Source organism: Pistacia vera, unplaced genomic scaffold (genome assembly GCF_008641045.1).
Source record: "Pistacia vera cultivar Batoury unplaced genomic scaffold, PisVer_v2 Contig555, whole genome shotgun sequence".
Lineage (NCBI taxonomy): Eukaryota > Viridiplantae > Streptophyta > Magnoliopsida > Sapindales > Anacardiaceae > Pistacia > Pistacia vera.
Genome location: NW_022196396.1, coordinates 39,809 through 60,724, shown reverse-complemented (window position 1 = coordinate 60,724; position 20,916 = coordinate 39,809). Strand labels below are relative to the sequence as shown.

The window sequence follows — 20,916 nt, the reverse complement described above, 5'->3', positions numbered from 1 at the left end:
TTCAGATTGTCAAAATGGGCCAGAGAATGGCGTCTGTGTGTGTGATCTGAGGATCATTGAGGGAGTAATTGAGTTGGCATTTTTCAGCTGAATGAGGTTTTTTTTAAGAGTGAAAATCCACATGGAGAGGAAACGTGAAAGTAGAGATTGGGATTTGATCAAAGTAACAAAGTGGGCATGCATGCAAACATTGCCCAATTTCATAGTAAAGTAGTTGAAGTGCTGCTGGTTCATGACCGTTGATACCCAACACAAGAAAGGTCCCTCTTTGAGCTTCTTTTGTTTCTTTAATCTCAATTCCCAAACAAATGATGCAAATGTTTTTTCAAAGGCTGGAATATATGGAGTCTGATGGAGAGAATAATGTCTTTTTTGCAGCATAACAACTCAAAATGGATACAACTCCTATCAAACTCAAATTCTATTTATAATGTTGGGTGATATGATATACATATTACTGGTTTACCCTTTGAATCAACTCAATTTGCATCTTATCCAACTTTCAATACGACTAAATATACCCATTATTGTTAACATTGTCAGCTTTTTACTTTTGAGTCTGGCTGCAAATTCCCAAATATAGGCTCTTGGATGACCTAACCCATTATGAGTCGGTTAGGGTTTAAAAAAAAATTTAAAAAAAAAAAAAAACTGAACTTATTTTGTTCTAGTATATAAAGTGTAATGTTCATATGAAGACTTATCCGAGCTTTCTAATTATTTTACTTTCACACCCATATTGCTAAATTTTGGGTGATATGACATGAAAGGATATGATATGCATTTACCCTTTGAATTCAACTCAACTTCATGTTATCTAACTTTCAATACGACTAAATACACCTTATTGTTAACATTGTCAGCTTTTTTACTTTTGAGTCCGGGTGCAAATTCCCAAGTATAGGCTCTTGGGTGACCTACCATTTGATTGTTTAGGTTTTTTTTTTTTTAAATGCATTTACCCTTTGAATCAACTCACTTCATGTTATCTAACTTTCAATACGACTAAATACACCTTATTGTATTGTCAGCTTTTTACTTTTGAGTCGGGTGCAAATTCCCAGTATAGGCTCTTGTGACCAACCCTTATGATTGGTTAGGGTTTTTTTTTTTTAAATAAAAAAAAAAAAAAAAAAACTGAATTATTTTCTTCTATATATACAATGTGTACTTTTCATACGAAGACTTATTCATTTTACTTTCGACACCACATTGTTTTCATTTCTTAGTTTATGGGAAAAGTTCTCCAAAACAGTCTTATTATCTCACTTTATTGATGTAGTGAATCATTAAATATATTGTCACATATTTGTAACATTTTCTCTTTTATTCAACCATCATCAGGATTTTTGAGTAACTATAGTTATCATTATCAATAACTATCATTATAAGAGGTGTTTTGAAAACTAATATATTATTTATTTTATTGGACAGTCTTACTGTACAAAATGAGACCTCATATAAGTCGATCGGAGTCAGGAATTCAATTAGGGGGCAAGTTTTCATGCTCTATAATTTTTTCCCATGCAATGAGTTGAATTAAATTTCTATAACATGGGCCTTATTTATTCATAATCTAACTATCTTATTTATTTTGTTTTTGGACATGATTATTGGATTAAATAATTTAAAAATATATATATAACACTATTTAGGGTGTAATTGTAATTTTATAAATTACATGGGTTTTCAATAATTTAACGATGGCATTGACCCATCCTGGCCATTGGCTCTGTCTCTGCATATAATATTTCTCTAAGAGTATCCATATATATTATAAAGATTATCATTTAATTGACTTGGAGCAAGCTGTCTATTTTTTAAATAACGTAGACCGTTTAGACAAATTCAAATTTATTAGTATACCAATAAAATAATCATATAAATAAATATCAATTGAATTTACTCTTTGTTGGTAATATCATTAAATATTTATTAGCTGACAAACTTAGGGTTTTAACTAGTCTATCTCTTCGTTTAATTTGTCTATTCTGGGAATTATTCGTCTCTTCAGAGTAAAATAATTCATGTGTGAAAGGGTATTAAGTGCCCGTGGGAATAGTGACCTAAATAGTGGCTTATCTCATAGAGTTGATATGGTTGTCTTGTTAAATAGAGCTAATTAATTAAGAAGGGAATATTCATGTCCAAGTAATGCCACCAAGAAGTCGATGAAATGCATTATGAATCAATGTCAGAAGTCCAAGGTCCAGACAGAAGAAACAACAAAATAATGTCTTGCCAGGCCATCTTAAGTGGCTTTCCGGTTAATGTAAACAAACCTAGCTCCAATTTCACCTTTGAATTCTTGAAGAAGTTTCTTCAATTCTTAAAGCTTAGGAATATAATACCCATGACCATCATCAATCTTAGGCCGCCTAAAGCATAGCGTACTTTTTTTTTTTTTTTTTTTTTAATAACCGGGGGTATCCAAAGTCTAAACTAGCTTACGTATACCTGATCAACTAATTCTCCGAAATCTTAGAATTACCGGTCGAATAAGAGTTCGATTGGCTATCCCTATTAACACCCAATAAGAGATTTGAACTCAAGATCTGTTGAATAATACACTTAAAAATCCTCATCAAACAGCTCAACCACTTAGAGGTAGTTATCACTTAGCATGGCTTACTTAATATTAAAAAAAAAATGAACCCCAATTGAATATGATTGTTCACAGCGTTTACTGGTTATTTATTTTTAAATTAAAAGCGTTTAGAATTGGAGTGTTTTAGGTGTTTTTGAAACAATTGTTTTAGAAAATAAAAAGGGAAAAAATAAATTTTGTATTGTAAATGTGATGCTATTTAAAGGTTACTTTATTCTCAGTCAACGTTGATAAATAATTCTCAATATTATTTCGTTATCCCAATTTTCAGAATTTAAGATACAAATTCAAATAAATAATATTAGGCGGTGAGAGAGAGAATCTTTGGTGGTTAATGTTTGAAGGAGACGTTTTGAGTAATTTATTATTTATATATATATATATAGTGGAGGTTTGAAAAAGCCATCCATGACCGTGAGCCTCATGCAACTTTCGTGACCACTGACAAACAATGAACAGGCAGACATGCTGATGCCACCTTTTCCTCAGTCCTCACTCGAATTCAAATCTCCATTCAGAAAAAGTAAAACCAAATTTTCTTCAGAAATTAACCCACACTGATAATGACCATTATATATATTCCACATAATCAATATATTATAGTTGCTATTTTTTTTTCTTTTTTTTTAGTGATTAAAACTTTCCAATCAGTTTGTGTGCACCTTAATTAATCCCCAAAACCTTTAAGCGAACGATTCAATAAATCTCTTTAATGGTCATCTCTATTAGTGTCAGAAAAGACTCGAATTCGATAACTCATGTTGAACCTCTTTGCTCTTTTACTATCAGTGTTATCCAGTGATTGTTATTTGCTTAAATATTAATTTTCTACTCATTTTCCTTGACATGGATTTAATTTACATTATATCTTAATACATAGCCAAGATAAGGTTTAAATTCATGATCACAATAACTAAAAATTCCATATATCTTTCTCTTGAATTAATGTCATATATAAACCATGCATACAAACATGCATGATTTGAATGTTGAGAAGAAAGTCTCTCTACATTATATTAATTAGCTGTCTCTCACTTTCAATATTGGTTAATAACACTTTGATTCAGTCCTCGTGGCTTTATGTCAGCATATGAAGAATCATCTAAGTTTGGATACCAGACTAGAGGCACTTCATGATGATGATCATGACCAGCTTTCTGTTGAAACCAAAACCCATTACTCACAAACTCATGAGGAACTCCAAAGCTGAAATCCATGTAACCGCTGTTGTCCATGGCAAGAGAATTCGATTCTGAAGCACATGAACCCTCTTGAGAAGATGATGTAACAATGGGACTGTTCTTCAAGCTTGTACCACCAAATTCAGAAATGCAACCAAACTGATGATGGTTTGGGTCTAAAGTACTTATGCTTTGAGTATTGACAGTCATTCCATAGCCATTATCACCTAACACTGGGTATAGTGGTGAAGAAATCTGAGTTTGTGAAGCTGAAAATTCGGTATCATAGGGTTCAGGTTTTGGTACAGAAGGCAATGAAGGTGTTGAGTCAAGAAAAGCAGAAGCAGTGGGATTGCTAGTTGGGAACTTGTTACTCCTGTTTGTGATGAGGCTTATTTTTCCTGCAAGTAGCTTCTTCTTTAGCTTGGTATTCCAATAATTTTTCACGTCATTGTCAGTTCTTCCAGGTAGATGAGAAGCTATGATCGACCACCTAACAAAAATCACAAGTGGGACATAATTATTTGTTGAAAAATCAAACTTTATATCTATATAAATAATATACTTACTATACTTTACGAGAAAAAATCAAGGCTAATTAAGTAACAGAAAATAAATCTACCTGCTTCCCATTTGACTATAAAGAGTACATATAATCTGATCTTCATCTGCAGTGAAATTCCCATGTTTGATGTCAGGCCTGAGGTAATTAAGCCACCGTAAACGGCAACTCTTGCCACATCGTTTAAGGCCTGTCACACGAAAAAAGATTAAGATGAGACTGAAGAAGTGGAAACTAGAAACCATTAAGCCGATGAATATTTGTTTATAGAAATAATTAGCATTGACATTTAATGCATAATTACAGGTATATATAAAAGTGAATATTTTCAGGAAAATAACCTCTTTTTCTATGAAATTTTACGATATAAACCAATCAATAACTTGGCTTATGGAAACACCAGCTATGTATATTTGTATAATATATACAATTAGCGATCAATGATGTACGGACTTGAAACTGGTCCTGGAACAAAAATCAGAAACAAGAAGACAAACTCCAGTTGCCTGTCTACATTTCTTATGAAATCAATGTATAGTACAAATTCAAAAGGGTAAAGAAAATTACTTTGCAGTCCATATAAGAATTAGCAGAAAAGCTACAGGAATCTGGAAAAACTTGAAGAGAAAATGGGAAAGAAAAAAAAGAATATGAAAAACACTGGCTCTCTCGTTCTTGTACTGCTGTCAAGTTGTGAAAAAATTAAAGAAACTAAAAGCCTAACTCATAAAACCTTCATCAGATATATATAGAAATTAAAGAAGAATAACAAAATATATATATAAAGGAAAAAAAATTATCAGTGCCGAATGAGTAATAGATCCATGGATCGATTCTTTTGCTTAAAACCACAAATAAAAAATAAGAAATCTTCATTTCTTGAGTTGAAAACAAGGACTTGAACTCTCATTTCGTGAGATAAGTTTGTTTGCCTGTTAGTGTGAGTGTGTGAGTGAGAGAGAGAGAGAGAGAGAGAGAGAGAGAGAGACCTGCTTTCTGAGGCAAAGCAATCCAGTTACCACCAGTGCCATGATTCTCAACGTAGCGTTTGAGAGTAGCATCTTCTTCAGGAGACCATGGTCCTCTTTTCACGTTTGCTTTGTCACAACATGGAGCTCTTCCCATGGCTGCTCTTGCTCACTTGAAACAAAGAACCCACAAAGAAAATCTTAACACGCAAACGTTTGAATGAAGTAAAAAAAACAAAAACAGTGGGTACCTGTTCTGGTTAAGGGTTTATATATTGATGGCGCCTTTTTAAGCTTGAGTGCTTGACTTTCGATGACCTCTCTCTATATATAAAGTATAAACAAAAGCCTTTTCCTTTTATTTTTTTATTTTTTATTTTTTATTTTTTATTTTTTTTTTAATTTTTGTTGGGCTTCTTCCTTGTGTGTTAAGATAGTAGGACCTGGTCAATAAATCACACCACGTGATGTACTGACTTTATGTTTGATCAGATTATAAAATTAGTATTACCTTTCAGTAACCCAACTGATTGTCAAAGTATGCAAATCGCACGGCTGAACTTGAAATACGTGGGGATGAAGGAATAAATGTTTGGGATGACTTGAGGAGGGTCCAATTTTTATTTCTTTGTTCAAGCATGATTAAATGGACACAAAGGTATGTATATAAAACCTCTTTTCTTTATAATTGACATAAAGTTAATGATGGTTAGAAAATATGTTGTTTAATTAGCAGCCACTGATGATGCTAATCTTATGTTTCAATAATACCAAACATAATGTCTGACTTCTCTTCAGATCACCCTTGATTCTTAAAAGATTAAAATAATTAATGTCAAATGGCTTCACACACAAATTAAGAGCAAATGACATATTCTCACTAAGGTTTTGCAAAATCCCAAGTTAATATCTTATATTGCATTTATTCTATATTCTCACCTTTAAAATAACATTATTTCCTTTATTTTAACAGATTCTCAATTTTTCATTACAACGCCCGTTAGCACGCTAAAGTGCACCGACGCCTTCTTCTGCAAAAAATTGGCTTATATTAGCAAAAAAAGGGTTCAAGTTAGTAGCTTCCAAGCCAACAGATTTTGGCTTTTATCAACCAACTTTGAAGTCCAAAATCACTTTCATTCACTTGTTGACCTCACTTATCGTTTCCGATCACCTCCAATAGCCACTAACGATATTAGTTTAAGAGTGAAAATCTGGAATAAATACAACTAGGGATATCAACTTGGGATTTCGCTAAACCTCTGACATGAATTTGTCGTTTACTCCACAAATTAATCATCCATCTCTCAAGTTCCTACTAAGTTAATTGTCGGTCCTGTAAACTAATAAAAGGGACTGATCTATAATTTAATAGATCTTTCACCGTTAAAATTATTGTAATATACGTATTAATAATTTGAAGCAAGACAGGAGCTTAAAACGGTTTAGGCATTTTGATGAAAAGGCAAAATGATATGGATGTAAGTCCCATTTGTTTTCAAATTATGGTATAGTAGGATACAACTGTCAACATAACATTATCATGTTCAATATGAAAAACACAAATTGTATATATATACGACTTAAAAACAGGTCGTATTGATATGACAATTGGTTCAGTCTATTTGCTAACTCTTTCCATTTTTGTCGCTATTTCTTTTTTCTTTTTTCTTTTTTTTTAAATGTCATTTAAATTGCAGATACTGTAACAATAATTGTGTTGATTATATTGAATTTAGAGTAATTATTGTAATAATACCGGGTTCTTTTTTAACTCAGAAGACCGGCCATGACCCACGTATTTTGCTTTCTCCTTTTGAAAATGCTGTGAATCTTGTTCGAAATGTTTTTTATGTTTTCGGAAATTAAAAAACCGAAGGGTTCAGATTGTCAAAATGGGCCACGAGAATGGCGTCTGTGTGTGTGATCTGTAGGATCATTGAAGGAGTAATTGGAGTTGGCATTTTTCATCTGAATGAAGGTTTTTTTTTAAGAGTGAAAATCCACATGGAGAGGAAACTGGAAAGTAGAGATAGTGGGATTTGATCAAAGTAACAAAGTGGGCATGCATGCAAAAGCATTGACCAAGTTCATAGTAAAGTAGTTGAAGTGTGCTGGCTGGTTCATGACCGTTGATACCCAAACAAAGAAAGGTCCCTCTTTGAGCTTCTTTTTGGTTTCTTTAATCTCAATTCCCAAACTAAATGATGCAAAATGTTTTTCAAAGGCTGGAATATATGGAGTCTGACGGAGAGAATAATGTCTTTTTCGCAGCATTAACAACTCAAAATGGATACAACTCTCTATCAAACTCAAATTCTACTTATAAATGTTCGGTGATATGATATGATATGATATGATATGTATAGATTTACTGATTTACCCTTTGAAATCAACTCAATTTGCATCTTATCCAACTTTCAATACGACTAAATATACCCATTATTGTTAACATTGTCAGCTTTTTGCTTTTGAGTCTGGCAGCAAATTCCCAAATATAGGCTCTTGGATGACCTAACCCATTATGAGTCGGTTAGGGCTTTAAAAAAAAATTAAAAAAAAAAAAACTGAACTTATTTTCTTCTAGTATATATAATGTGTAATGTTCATATGAAGACTTATTCGAGCTTGCTAATTGTTTTACCTTCAACACCATATTGCTAAATGTTGGGTGATATGACATGAAAGGACATGATATACATTTTTACCCTTTGAATTCAACTCAACTTTCATGTTATCTAACTTTCAATACGACTAAATATACCCTTATTGTTAACATTGTCAGCTTTTTAGTTTTTACTTTTGAGTCCGGGTGCAAATTCCCAAATATAGGCTCTTGGGTGACCTGAGCCATTATGAGTAGGTTAGGGTTTTTTCAAAAAAAAAAAAAAAAAAACTGAATTTTTTTCTTCTAGCATATACAATGTGTACTTCATACGAAGACTTATTCATTTTATGTTTTCATTTCTTAGTTATGGAGAAAAGTTATCCAAAACAGTTTATTATCTACTTTATGATGTAGTAAGATCATTAATAAATATTGACATATTGTAACATTTTCTCTTTTATTCAACCATCATCATGATTTTTTAGTAACTATATGTTATCGATTATCAATAACTATCATTATAAGAGGTGGTTTTGAAAACTAATAATATATTTATTTATTTTATTGGACAGTCTTACCATGTCACAAAACTGAGTAACTCATATAAGTAGAGGCGGAGTCAGGAATTCAAGTTAGGAGGGGCAAATTTTTATGCTCTATAATTTTTTCCCATGCAATGAGTTGAATTAAATTTCTATAACATGGGCTTTATTTATTCATAATCTAACTATCTTATTTATTTTGTGTTTGGACATGATTATTGGATTAAATAATTTAAAAATATATATAAACACTATTTAGGGTGTAATTGTAATTTTATAAATTACATGGGTTTTCATAATTTTACGGATGGCATTGGCCCATCCCCAATACTGGCTCTGGCCCTGCATATAAAATGTTTCTCTAATTTCAGCACACACATGTAAGACTTTTTAATTTCCCCTGAGTTATCAATAAATAGCAGTGTCCCCCCTTAGATATCATAAATAACATATTAAGTATAAAGTACTAGTTAGATGATGGAAACATTAATAAAATAATGACTATAAAACATAAATTGTTATTTTAGATACCTGAGGGAGAAATATGTTATTTTATGATACTTTAAAAGGAAATAATAATAAATTCTACAAATAAATGAATAAATATAAAAATACAAGTACAAAACGGTTGTAAGAGGTAAAATTACCTTATTAATCAGTCACATTATCAAGTAACTATGTGGAGGTAACTTTTTTAAGACGAGAATAAGAAAAATTATAACTTATTACAATATAAATATTATTTCTGTTTATAACTATTTTAAGTTATGATTTAAATTTTTGTTGACTATATAAAGTATTATTATAAAGAGGTTGTAATATAGTTACACAGTTGTGTAGATGATGGACTCTGTAACAAGTGATATGATAAGGCATGTGAATATTACATCACTTAAGATGTGTAATTTTTTATTTATTTATTTTTGTGTATGTATAGACAATGAATGGGATTAGGCAAAATGAAAACCTAAAACGGAGTCACAACCTAAAGGCTAATAGGATTGGCAAGGCCAGTTGCATGGCCCAACCAGAGCCCAACTAGAGCGCAACAGTATATCTTTTGTTTGGAGGCCCAAATTAATACCTAATTGTTTTTACAATACGTCATAAACAGCTTTAAAATTTAAATGCCAGTGGAGCTCTACAAAATTTTACATAATCCGTTTTCTAAATACACCTAAATGTGTTTTTTATACCGTATTTTACACGACGACAGTTATATGATTTTCAAATTCAATTATTCTAATTTTTTTTTTTTTCATTCATTATTTGTATGACTTATAAAATTAGTATCTTAACTATTATAGTTGATGAGATAACAACACCGTATTAATAATTACATCGAGTGATATTAATAATTAACCATCTCTGGGTGATTTAATAGTAAAAGAGTAAAGGAGGATCTAACATGATCTCCCGAATTCGAGTCACATTGATAGTAAAAGAGTAAGAGAATAATCTAACATAGTGTCCAAAGTTTGAGTCCCCTTGGGGATAAAAAAACAAGAGAATGATCTAACATGATCTTCCGAGTTCGAGTCCCCACGGTTACTAATAGGGGTGGTCACTGGAGCTTGTACCTAACCGGTAGTTTCAGGGTCCCGAAGATTAGTTGAAATGCGCATAAGCTGGTGTGGATACCTCCGTCATCAAAAGAAAAAAAAAAAAGATACCAATAGTTGAAATCCCAATTATATAAACATTATTTATTCAACAAAGGAGTTCAAGTCCCCTTAGAGGTAAAAGAGCAAGAGAATGATCTAACATGGTCTCTCGAATTCGAGTCCTCACGATTGTTAATAAAGATAGTCACTGAAGTTCATACCTGATCGATAGTTTCAGGGTCTTGAAAATTAGTTGAGAGACGTAAATTGGTGCGGATACCTCCATCATCAAAAGAAAAAAAAAAAAAAATCAATAGTTGAAATCTCAATTATATAAACATTATTGATTCAACAAAGGAGTACAAACAAATTGAAGTGACAACGCAGGAAACATTGCATTAGAGGTTAATTAGGTCACACCCCTCAGTGGTAGTACAATTTGTTTGCAGTATAAACGGTAGGAATTAGCGCACTAGGGCCCAACTCCAGGCAATAATTTAGCAAAATCATTCATGGAGTCAAAAGTGAGTGAACAATAATTTAGTCGAATTCAATGAATAAAATTTGAGAAGAGATAGGAAATCAAAGCAAGAAGATAGCGGTTTAGGTGTACCTTTGTAACTCTCTAGTGAAATGTCAATTTGACAGAAGTGACTGCCCAAAGGCCCCATCCACAGATGTTATTGGACCGGAATTGAATCATTATCTGGACCAGAGTTAAACCAATCCATCTCTTATCAATCTTTTTCAAAGTTGATTTTTTGAAGAATTGGAGCGTGTGGTTTAGGGTTTTGAGTAATACCGACATGAAAACCTAATCTCACAACTCAATGTGATAATTGAGTTGGCTTCCACCATATTCAAGGCATTAAATGACTTTAATTAGATATAAACAGTCATTTTTTAGTAACGAACGATCATTTTTTCATAAGAACGATTGTTCTTCACGAAGGATCAACAATTCTTAATGAATGAACGATCGTTCGTCTCTAAAAAATGACTATTCATATTTAGTCAAAATCGTTAGTTGATATGGTAGTGTCAACTTTATTATCACGTTAGAGTTGTTAGAAAAAGTTGTTAAATTGAGTTATGAACTAGTATTTTGGTAGAGTTTTTGCTTGTAAAACTTGGATTTTATGAAACAACAAACAAAAACCTTTTTTCTTAACTTATGACGTGGCAAAACTTATCATGTTCTCGTTTTTCCTATTAATAATCCACTATTATCTTTTGTACATATACTCACACAGTCATGACTCGTATATAAAACTCACTTTTACCTAAAATTCCCTTCTTCTGTTTTTAAAATTAAAAATCAATTATTTACAAAAATATATTATAGTCTGATCATTGAATTCTTGATAGCTTTTAAAAATTAAAAGGAAGAAGAAGAAATTTCAAGTTTAGGTTATGAATTTAATTTCTTTTATATAATTAATCAAATGTTACTCTATTTTTCTTTTTTATCCTCTATATAATATATATATTTGAATTCTTTCTATGTTGGTATAGCTAACCTTAAATTTATTATAGTCTGGTCCCAATCCTTAAGACTGGAAATGAAATGGTTAAGTGGGTCCGATATTGTGGTGTTGGGCCGCACAATAAGGATATGAAGAGAAGAGGTGTAGGAGAATGTAGCAGCCACGATGAAAATGACTTAGGTCCCATGCTACTTGTCCAATATGATGGCACCATTAATATTGTAGTTGTAGTACCATATCACCACCACATACATGCCCCCGGATCAGACACCTTGGCCCCAAAATCATAACAGCTACTGTCTATGTTTCTGCTCTACCATTACCAGACACAAATACACTTTGTTTTCTTGTTTAAGTTTTACTTATTATTATTTTTTGTAAGTCTAATTTTAAATAAATCTTACGCCCAATTGAATTTATGTGATATTTCTCTCCAAATAATAAATTTTCTTTTTCTTTTTTATCATCAAAGTATTTAAATTAGTTTATACATATTTTTCAACTAATGTTTCGGGATATGGAATAAGTAAAACCGTAAAAGTTTGATTTGTCTTTTTTAAACTGGAAAATAAATTTAATTTTCTTTTTAATTTACACAACCAGTTTGATGTGAAATAAGGAAAAACCAAAACTGTCCATATCCATTATTTAACCAAAAAAAAAAAAAAAAAGACTTTATCCAAATGTATAAAGTCTAAGTGGTGGCGTACGATCTGGGATGGATAACATTAGGACCAGGGTTCAGTAGCGCCAAAGATAGGTATAATAATTACTGAAGAAGCAAAGGATTACCACAACGTAAACGAAAGATAAAGGAGTCATAGGCATAGACTCTAACGTCTGAGACTTAATAAATGGTTAATACCGTCGTTCAGACTTCAGACTTCGGTCAGCTTAATTTAAAGCTGTAGATATCACAAACTTTCCCTGTTTTTTAGCTTTAAATGCTGCAACTGTTTACTCAAATATTACAGTTTAACTCGTCGTGCTTTTACAACTTACTGACAAGAATAAAATAGAGAATTGCTAAAATGCACCGAGGCTGGCCTGTAGCCTGTAGCCCCGCCGCAGAAACTGCCAAGTGGTTCTCGATAAGCAAATAGTTTACCACAGTTGGCTTAAACCTATGAAACCAAATCACAAGTTTCTTGTGCATGGTTGCCACTCGCTGCCATCAGACTGACCTTTATGTCACCCCCTAGATTTTCATATTTCTCATTTTTCTTGTTAGATTCTCGTGTCTTCCACAAAATTTCGTGAGCTATCTTTTCTCTTTTCACGTTTATTTGTTTAATGACATGTATAAATTAATGTCCAGATGTGAATTATTTAATTCTTACATTAAAAGCTTCTTTAGCAATATAAAGTATATCCAATAGAAAAAAAAAAAGACGAAAATTTTTGGAAAGATTTCATCAGAATTCCTTTGCCCGATGAAGGAAACAATTACCGTGAGTAAATGTTGTTGTGCTAAAATCAATCACCAATCATAATAAGGTATTAGTCACCAATTAAAATCAAACAATAATTAAAGTTTAGAAAGTGTGAGCAATCATCAATTTAGTCAAAATATCTCCACATGTCTTAACACTATTAGATTTTTTGATAGAATTAAGGAGAATTCTGCATATAAGTAGACATTTTGCTAAGTAATCATCACATTAAACTCGACTGTATAAATGAGCAATGTTCTTGATAAATGAGGGTTAGATATACAACCGAGCTTAAGTCATTATTTTTTTTTTTAAATAAAACATTACCTTATCTTTGTACGTCTTACTAATAATATTAAAAAACAATTAGAGAATAATAAAATAACAATGAAGGTAAGACTTACTCATAACATTCGAATTATTCTAAAAATCTCTTTTATCAATTTTATTTATATATTAATAAATAAACATTATTACTACACTATAAACATTCCTTATAATTATCCACTTATAACTTCATAACATTTTATATTTACGTATTTTGTTGGTTAGCCATTAAATATTAACAGTGTTATCTGATTAAGATTATCGGCTATTCGGCTTGATATTTGATGCTACTTTAAAATGATAAAGCGCATTTAATCATTTCAGTTGGTCGGTATGTATCAATTCTCCTTAGATGATAAGTTTTTATTACATAAAAATCAACGATATTTTCACCTATTTTCTCACGAGATGTGATAATTACCCAACATATCCTTACATCTCCAAGCCGTCTGAGAGAGACAGTACTAAACTACTAATTGTCTGACCCTAAATTGATAAATTATATTTTAACCCCCTAAATTAGTAAAATTATTTTACCATTTTATTTTCAAATTATCTCAATAACACCCTCAATCACTACACACCTTCTCAATTTTTGCTCGATCTGGGCTGTTTTCGACAGCGTCGAACCCCTTGGTCACCTCCATCACCTTTCTTGAAATTTTTCATCCAAAACCTCTTTGGTTCCCAACTCATTGGCCCCTCTAATTGCTAGTGTCGTTAGGATTAGGGTTTCTCTATTCTTTGCTAGATTATGGTTGATTCCGACGTAAAAAATCCAATTGGACACTACCACTGCAACCAGCGTCTCTAACTCTATAGAACCCCTATGTCTCCAGTAATCGTTTAGTCATCATTCGCGGGCTGAGAGTTCATGTTCATCAACCATTTTTTGGTGAAGTGGTGGACGACAAACATGAGCTATCGTGGCTGAGAAGGTTAGGGATTTTATAGGAGACGGTGTGAGGAGTCAAATGGTGGCGGTGGTTAGGGTTGTTACCGTTCAAAACGGCCAAAAACCAGTAAAAACTAGTTGCATGTCGTGACCGGCGATTGGCGAGTGATGAGGGGTTGTGAAGGGTAAGGTTTTATAGAGGGGAAGATGGGGGTTCCAATGGTGGTGATAAGAGTGATTTTGGGTAGAAGAATCACTGAAAAAAGGGTAAAAAATGTTAGAGACGCCGTCTGCTAATGTGTATCGAAGGACTGTTAAAGACAGTGATCTGTTAATGTGCGTCATCCATATAAAATGACTAATTTACCCCTTTAACGTTATATCAAACATGTTTCTGTCAATTTAAGGATAAAAATCTGGAATAAATGTAACCAGGGATATTAACTTGAGATTTTGTCAAACCTTAGGTGGGAATATGTCGTTTACTCTTTAATTTATTACTTTTCCCCATGCTAAAAACTTAACAAGTCACATTAATAAGATCAAATCAAAAGTGCGTTAAGATGATTTTATTGATTTTAGACACAAATTTTAGGATAAGGTGGTAAATGTCACTATTCTTAAATTTTGGATTATATGTTCTTTCGAAAAACTGAGGACTGAACGGATACTTTCACCTTACCAGAATAGAGACCGTCTGATCATTTTTATATTTTTTTAAAATGTCTTGATGGTATTCAATGACATTATGATAATTGCATCCTCTATACCCTAAAAATTGCAAACAGTATTATTTTCAGGGTAAAAAATTGGAATAAATGTAACTTAAAATACCAACTTAGGATTTCATCAAATCTTGGGTGGGGATACGTCATTTACTCTAAATTAAAATTTAAAAGTCACTTCTAAATATTTGAGGACCCACTGGTAATTTCAAGAAATCTTGAGGACCAAAATTTCCTTAGCTCAGAGCCTCAGACAATCTTTATTTAAAAATTGGACCCACTCACACAAATGGTAAAACCCACCACCAAAGTCTTATGATTGAAATCAACGGAAACCATTTGGCTGTGACCAAATATTGTCAAACTGGCAAACAACGCTATTCTTATATCCAAATTTTTAACCGAAGGTAGATTATGCAACCTAACTATAGTTATTTTAAACCCAACCACGGTTAAAGAAGTAGTTTATATTGCCGAGATCAGCCTATGTTTTGTAAATGTCCAAAGATGATGATGATCGGCGAAGTCCCCACTAGACCAAATCCCACCATCCAAATTCCCCCATGGGACCCATATGATGATCCGGCGGCTATCCTGTCTCCTTCCTACCACGGCATCAACCCTTCCGTCAACTTCAACGGCAATGAAAATGGTCTGGATTCTCTGATGGCTTTCCACCGGTACCTGCCGTCAAACGAGTTCATTTCTACCAAAGAGTCGGACTCATTGAGTGATGACTTGGACTTGCCGGTGGATGCGTATTCGTGCGATTTCTTTCGCATGTACGAATTCAAAGTACGGAGGTGCGCACGTGGCAGGTCACATGACTGGACAGAGTGTCCGTACGCCCATCCGGGAGAGAAGGCCAGGAGACGTGACCCGAGAAAGTACCACTATTCGGGTACGGCATGTCCCGACTATCGCAAAGGCGGGTGCAAAAAAGGCGACTCTTGCGAATTTGCTCATGGAGTGTTCGAGTGCTGGCTCCACCCAGCCAGGTATCGGACTCAGCCATGCAAGGATGGTTCGGGTTGCTCCCGCCGCGTTTGTTTCTTTGCTCATACACCCGAACAGCTTCGTGTTTTGCCACAGCAGAGCCCCAAGGGGAATCCAAATGTGTCGACTGATTTTGATTATGGGTCTCCTATTCGCCGCCGTTTTGATTTTGACTCGTATGGTGGTGGCTCGTTTGTTTCTTCACCGACTTCTATTTTGACATCGCCTCCTGTTTCTCCGCCTTCTGACTCGCCACCAACCTCGCCGAGTTATGACGGATCGTTTAACTCTGTGAGTGAAGTCGTGGGTTCCATGCGAGGCTTGCAGATTGGGAAGGTTAAAATGGGTAAAGCTTCTGCTTGGGGTTTACAAATGGGTCCCGGTTACTTGTCGCCCCGTGGTTCAATGCTTAAACCCGGTTTTTATAGCCTTCCTTCAACTCCGACCCAGACCCGGGTTCGTTCCGGACCCAGTCAATTCGATCTCTGGGAAAGTCCCTGCCAAGAAGAGCCATCCATGGAAAGGGTCGAATCTGGAAGAGACTTGAGGGCAAAGATTTATGCTAAACTGAGTAAGGATAATTCTCTTGATCGAGTTGACTCGGCCTCGTCAGCTCCTGATGTTGGGTGGATATCGGAACTGGTGAAGTGAATCTGTATAGATTCATTTCCGTTTTGATTGAATTTTTGTTGGCTAATTTCGGAAATCGTGATAATCGGCGGCCTTTGTTCTTCTGTCTTTGTGAATATGCAGTTGGATTTTGGATATTGCTGTGTAAATATCCTGACAGCTTGAGAGGATGTTAATTCTCCATTTTGTGGTGCTTTTAATTTTGGTTAAGAAAGATTGCAACTTTTGTACAGGGAAGGATTTGTCAGGCTGCCGAAGAACGGATGGCGGTTTGTTTTATTATTTCATCTTTGAATTGTATTTTCTTTGGACATTATGTCTAATTTTCTCGGAAAAATATTGTCGATTGTATGTTTATCCTTAATTAATGTAAATATGATTTCCATTTCTGCAAATCCTGAAGAATATCAGCGTGTTAATCTGCATAATCTTCTTTAAAGAAATTAATCCAATGTTATCATGTATGTGACGTGGGTTTAAACAGATAAGCCCGTAAAAAAAAAAAAAAAACAAAAAAAAATAGATAAATGTTTTAGTTTAGTTTATCTACTTGTTGCCACTTGTTGTTGACTAAGTGTAGTTGATAAACACTTGATGTGAAAGTCTTGAGGAGATTGGATACGGTGTAGGGACCGGACCGTTTAAAAATCTCGGAACTGTTGGAGATGGAGTTTTTTATTACATTAGAATTTAGAAAGAATTGAGTAGAGGGATAGGGAATGAAAGCGGCCGACAGAGGAGACGGTAGTTCCAAGATTTGGTTCATTTTTAAGTTGTTGCTGAAGCACTAGGCCTAAAAGTTACTGGGAGTAGCGAGAGATTCTGTGGTGGCGTGCTCTTCAAAATTGTTTCAGTGAGTGTGCGTCAAATCGGCCTTATTATAATCATCAATATTCATCACTAAAGTTCTCATATCTTTGACGGTGGGTTTGTTGTGGGGTTTTGTTTGGATACATTGATATCCTTTTCCTATCCATGACTGGGAGTGGGACCTCATTTCTCAAATGGTACGTTTATGATTCTTTCAATGATAATGGTACTCTTTACGTATTAAAATTTAATATATATATTTATTTTTTGTCCGATATTAAGTATTTAGGCCACTTTACTAATTAAGCAATAAGTTATAAATAGGGTGTTAGTATTTTTAATAAATATTTTTGAAAAAATAAGAGTTTGGTGGAAATAACGAGGTAAGATTTAAAAATTAACAAAAATATTTTTTAAAATTTGTTAATTTACTAAACACCCTTTAATAAAAACATTGAAAATTATAAAAAACACATCCACACACTTATTAAATATCGTCAGTTGGTTATCACCATCAGAAGGTGGTCGGAGTCACTGTATCTATATTCGATTGATTGGATCTGGTCAATCGTTGGTCAAGATGGCCTTTCTCGGTCAAATCCATGACGGCTACATCTTAGTCGCCGTCGATGATTAGTTACAGCCAAAGATTTGGTCATAAACAGTCATATCTTTGGTAGTAGATCTGACATTTTCTAGTCAGATCTATGGTGGATCTGATCGAAAAAAGCTATATCGGTGTACTACTAGTTAGATCCAATTGGTAATATATCATTATTACTAGATTCTGGTCACATTCTTATGGTGGTAGTCAGAATTTGGCAAATGTGGGTGGATGTTGGTGTTTTTGTCAATTTTTAACTTTTTTTTGAAGGTGTTATGTTAAATTAACAAATGGTTTAAAAGTAATTGAATAAAATAGAATAAAATTGTCAGAAACAAATATGTATTTTCAGAATTATAGGAATAGAATAGTATAAAAATATTAAAACAAATGGAGCATAATTATACATTATATTGTGTTTTATTTTTGTTATCTTATATATAATTTATAATAAAACACGTTGTAATTATAATTAGTTTAAATCGGTTACCCTATACATTTGTCCTTAATTTAATAGTTCCATATTTTCTATTATTTGCATCTCTGTTTACAATTGGCATGGGCTTCATAAATAAAAGCATGAATTAATTTTGACAGAATTAGGGGAACATGCGACAAATTATAAATTTCCTTCACTAAATGGAAACTATTCAATCAACATAGTCCTAAAAATGGCACTGAACCTGTCAAACACTATTGCTAGAGTTATGGATGGAGAAATGTGTATTAATAAAGGGATCAAATCAAAGAGCGAAATATGTAATGGTTTGACAATAAAACCTTCACTTGGACTCTGAAATATATGTTAAGCATTTTATTTTTTGGGTTTTCGGGTGCACCTCAATTAGTTTTTTGCGTAAACCTCTAAGGGGGCGTTTGGTTAGGGGTTAACTGGGATTACTGGGGTAATGTCATCTTATATTACTTGATTACCATGTTTGGTTATCAAGTAATATAAGATACGGTAATCTTCAAATACCAATAGTAGTTACTATTGGTAATATCTGAGGTAATCTGATTACCTTCATTTTTTTAGGTATTCTGAGATTATCAGGGTTATCTTTTTTTGTTACAATTTTATCCCTTATTAATAAAAATTTTGGACAATAATACCCCTACTTTAAAACAAATTTACATTAATATCTTATTTCAATTTTACCCTTGTTTAATTAAAATTTTAGACAATAATGCCCTTATATTTAAAATTATTTACAGATCACCACTGCCACCCAGCCACCACCGCCGACAATAGGCCAACCACCACGGACCACCATCGGAAAATCGCTGGAGTCTCTAAAAAAGAAGAAAATTATGTGGAAGGCTTCGCTATGGCTGTTTTCGGCCATATGAGGCCAGATCGATGGATCTGGCCGCTAACGGCCAGGTCTGGACCAGATCTGGCAGGAATAGATCTGGTCGTTAACGGCCAGGTCCATGGCCGTTAACGGCCAGATTTGGCCATTTCTGGCTAGATCTGGCCTGATATGGTCATTTTCGGCCATCAATATGGCCGGAAACGGCCATATCGAAGCCTCCTGGAGCCTCCCACATAATTTTCTTCTTTTTTAGGGACTTCGGCGGTGGTTTGCGGTGGCAGCAGGAGGTGGGGGTGATTTCGTCATAAATTAAAGTTTTATATAAGCGGGGGTATTTTAGCTAAATCTGAAATATTGGAGGTTAAAAGAAATTATTCAAAAATTAATAATAAAAATAATATTATATTAATATTTAAAAGGAGGACAATTTAGTAATTTAAATAACATACCCATCAATTTATTCCGCATAACCAAACATATTAATATAACATACCCACTAACTAACCAAACATATTTTCTTAAAGATTCCTAATAATCTATTTTTCCAGTAATCCAACATTTTTAGTAATCTAAAATTCCTGAACCAAATGCCCCCTAATGATTATCCGTTATTAATAATCATGACAATAAAAAAGAGAAAAATTATTTATTACCTAATAAATATATATAACTGATTTTTGTTTTTCTTCATTTATTGAGGAGCACCCATGGGTGCCACTCCAGGCAAATATATTTAATAATTAATTAATATAATTACTGATTTAATAAGAGTACTGCTACCAAATTCATAAAACAACTCAATTAACTCATGCGAATATGCCAGACTCATTTACTGTAGAAACTAAAAGAATTCTGAATGTCTGATGGCGAGCAGTTGCACCACTTCCGGTTCTCGGAGTTGGGGCACAACCAGACAAAAAATAGAGCCAACTATCCATGCAACAAAAAAGTGAGCGGCGTCGCAAATAATAAAATCTGTACGAACAACACGTGTGAGATGTCACGTGACAAAACCACCAAAAAAAATAAAAAATAAAAAATAAAAAAACCAAAACACGTGGTTGGTGTCACAGTGAGGTGCAGGTGCTAAGTAAATCCCATATGTGACTTGACAAGTTAAGATAAAGATGGATATGGCTATGGCTGTCCCTTTCTCTCTCGAGATCCCCATGATTTTGACCTCGCTTTTACTGTTTTTGTTGTTTTATATATTTGTTTCTAACTTTCTTTATTTTGACTCATGCTTCTTCATCATTATCCAATAGGAATTCTTATATGCATTACTCGTATGCTTGTTCCAGTATGAGCGGTCCTCAATTTGACAGAGGGAACCTTTTATGGGTCATAAAATAGAGACGACTTTTATCAACCTCTCATTGTATATGTAACCTCAGATTCGTATTTTCTTCGGTTTAACAATATCATTGCCAACTCAACCATATCAAATCTTGCTTAGATTTTCTAATATTATATGGGAAATATCTAAAATATAGATATTTTACGGAAAATATCTCAAATATAGATATTTTATAAGAAATATCTTAAATATATACAGAGTAAAACTTCGATATAGTCATAATAGTAAGATCAACTAATTTTATTATTATGAAGAAGTTATAA

The 20,916-nt window shown here is 33.3% G+C and overlaps 2 protein-coding genes across 2 annotated transcripts; one reads left to right on the top strand and one right to left on the bottom strand.

Moving 5' to 3' along the window:
• Positions 1-3,505: 3,505 nt before the first annotated feature.
• LOC116108155 (transcription factor RAX2-like) lies at positions 3,506-5,610 on the bottom strand. The gene is made up of 4 exons (XM_031394431.1): positions 5,571-5,610; positions 5,341-5,491; positions 4,412-4,541; positions 3,506-4,282 (listed from the first exon to the last, which is right to left on the bottom strand). The coding sequence occupies exons 2-4, from the start codon at positions 5,474-5,476 to the stop codon at positions 3,646-3,648; spliced, it is 903 nt and encodes a 300-aa protein (XP_031250291.1). The 5' UTR covers positions 5,477-5,491; positions 5,571-5,610; the 3' UTR covers positions 3,506-3,645.
• A 9,813-nt stretch (positions 5,611-15,423) lies between these two features.
• Positions 15,424-16,923, top strand: LOC116108150 (zinc finger CCCH domain-containing protein 20-like). Its single transcript, XM_031394426.1, has one exon. The coding sequence runs from the start codon at positions 15,427-15,429 to the stop codon at positions 16,585-16,587; it is 1,161 nt and encodes a 386-aa protein (XP_031250286.1). The 5' UTR covers positions 15,424-15,426; the 3' UTR covers positions 16,588-16,923.
• Positions 16,924-20,916: the final 3,993 nt, after the last annotated feature.

Excerpts from the sequence above, each read along its gene's own strand:
- LOC116108155 (XM_031394431.1), bottom strand. The coding sequence starts at position 5,476 with ATGGGAAGAGCTCCATGTTGTGACAAAGCAAACGTGAAAAGAGGACCA. Across the intron at positions 4,542-5,340 it reads TGCTTTGCCTCAGAAAGCAG|GCCTTAAACGATGTGGCAAG; the intron begins GTCTCTCTCTCT and ends TTCGTGTGACAG. Across the intron at positions 4,283-4,411 it reads TATAGTCAAATGGGAAGCAG|GTGGTCGATCATAGCTTCTC; the intron begins GTAGATTTATTT and ends GATTTTTGTTAG.
- LOC116108150 (XM_031394426.1), top strand. The coding sequence starts at position 15,427 with ATGTTTTGTAAATGTCCAAAGATGATGATGATCGGCGAAGTCCCCACT.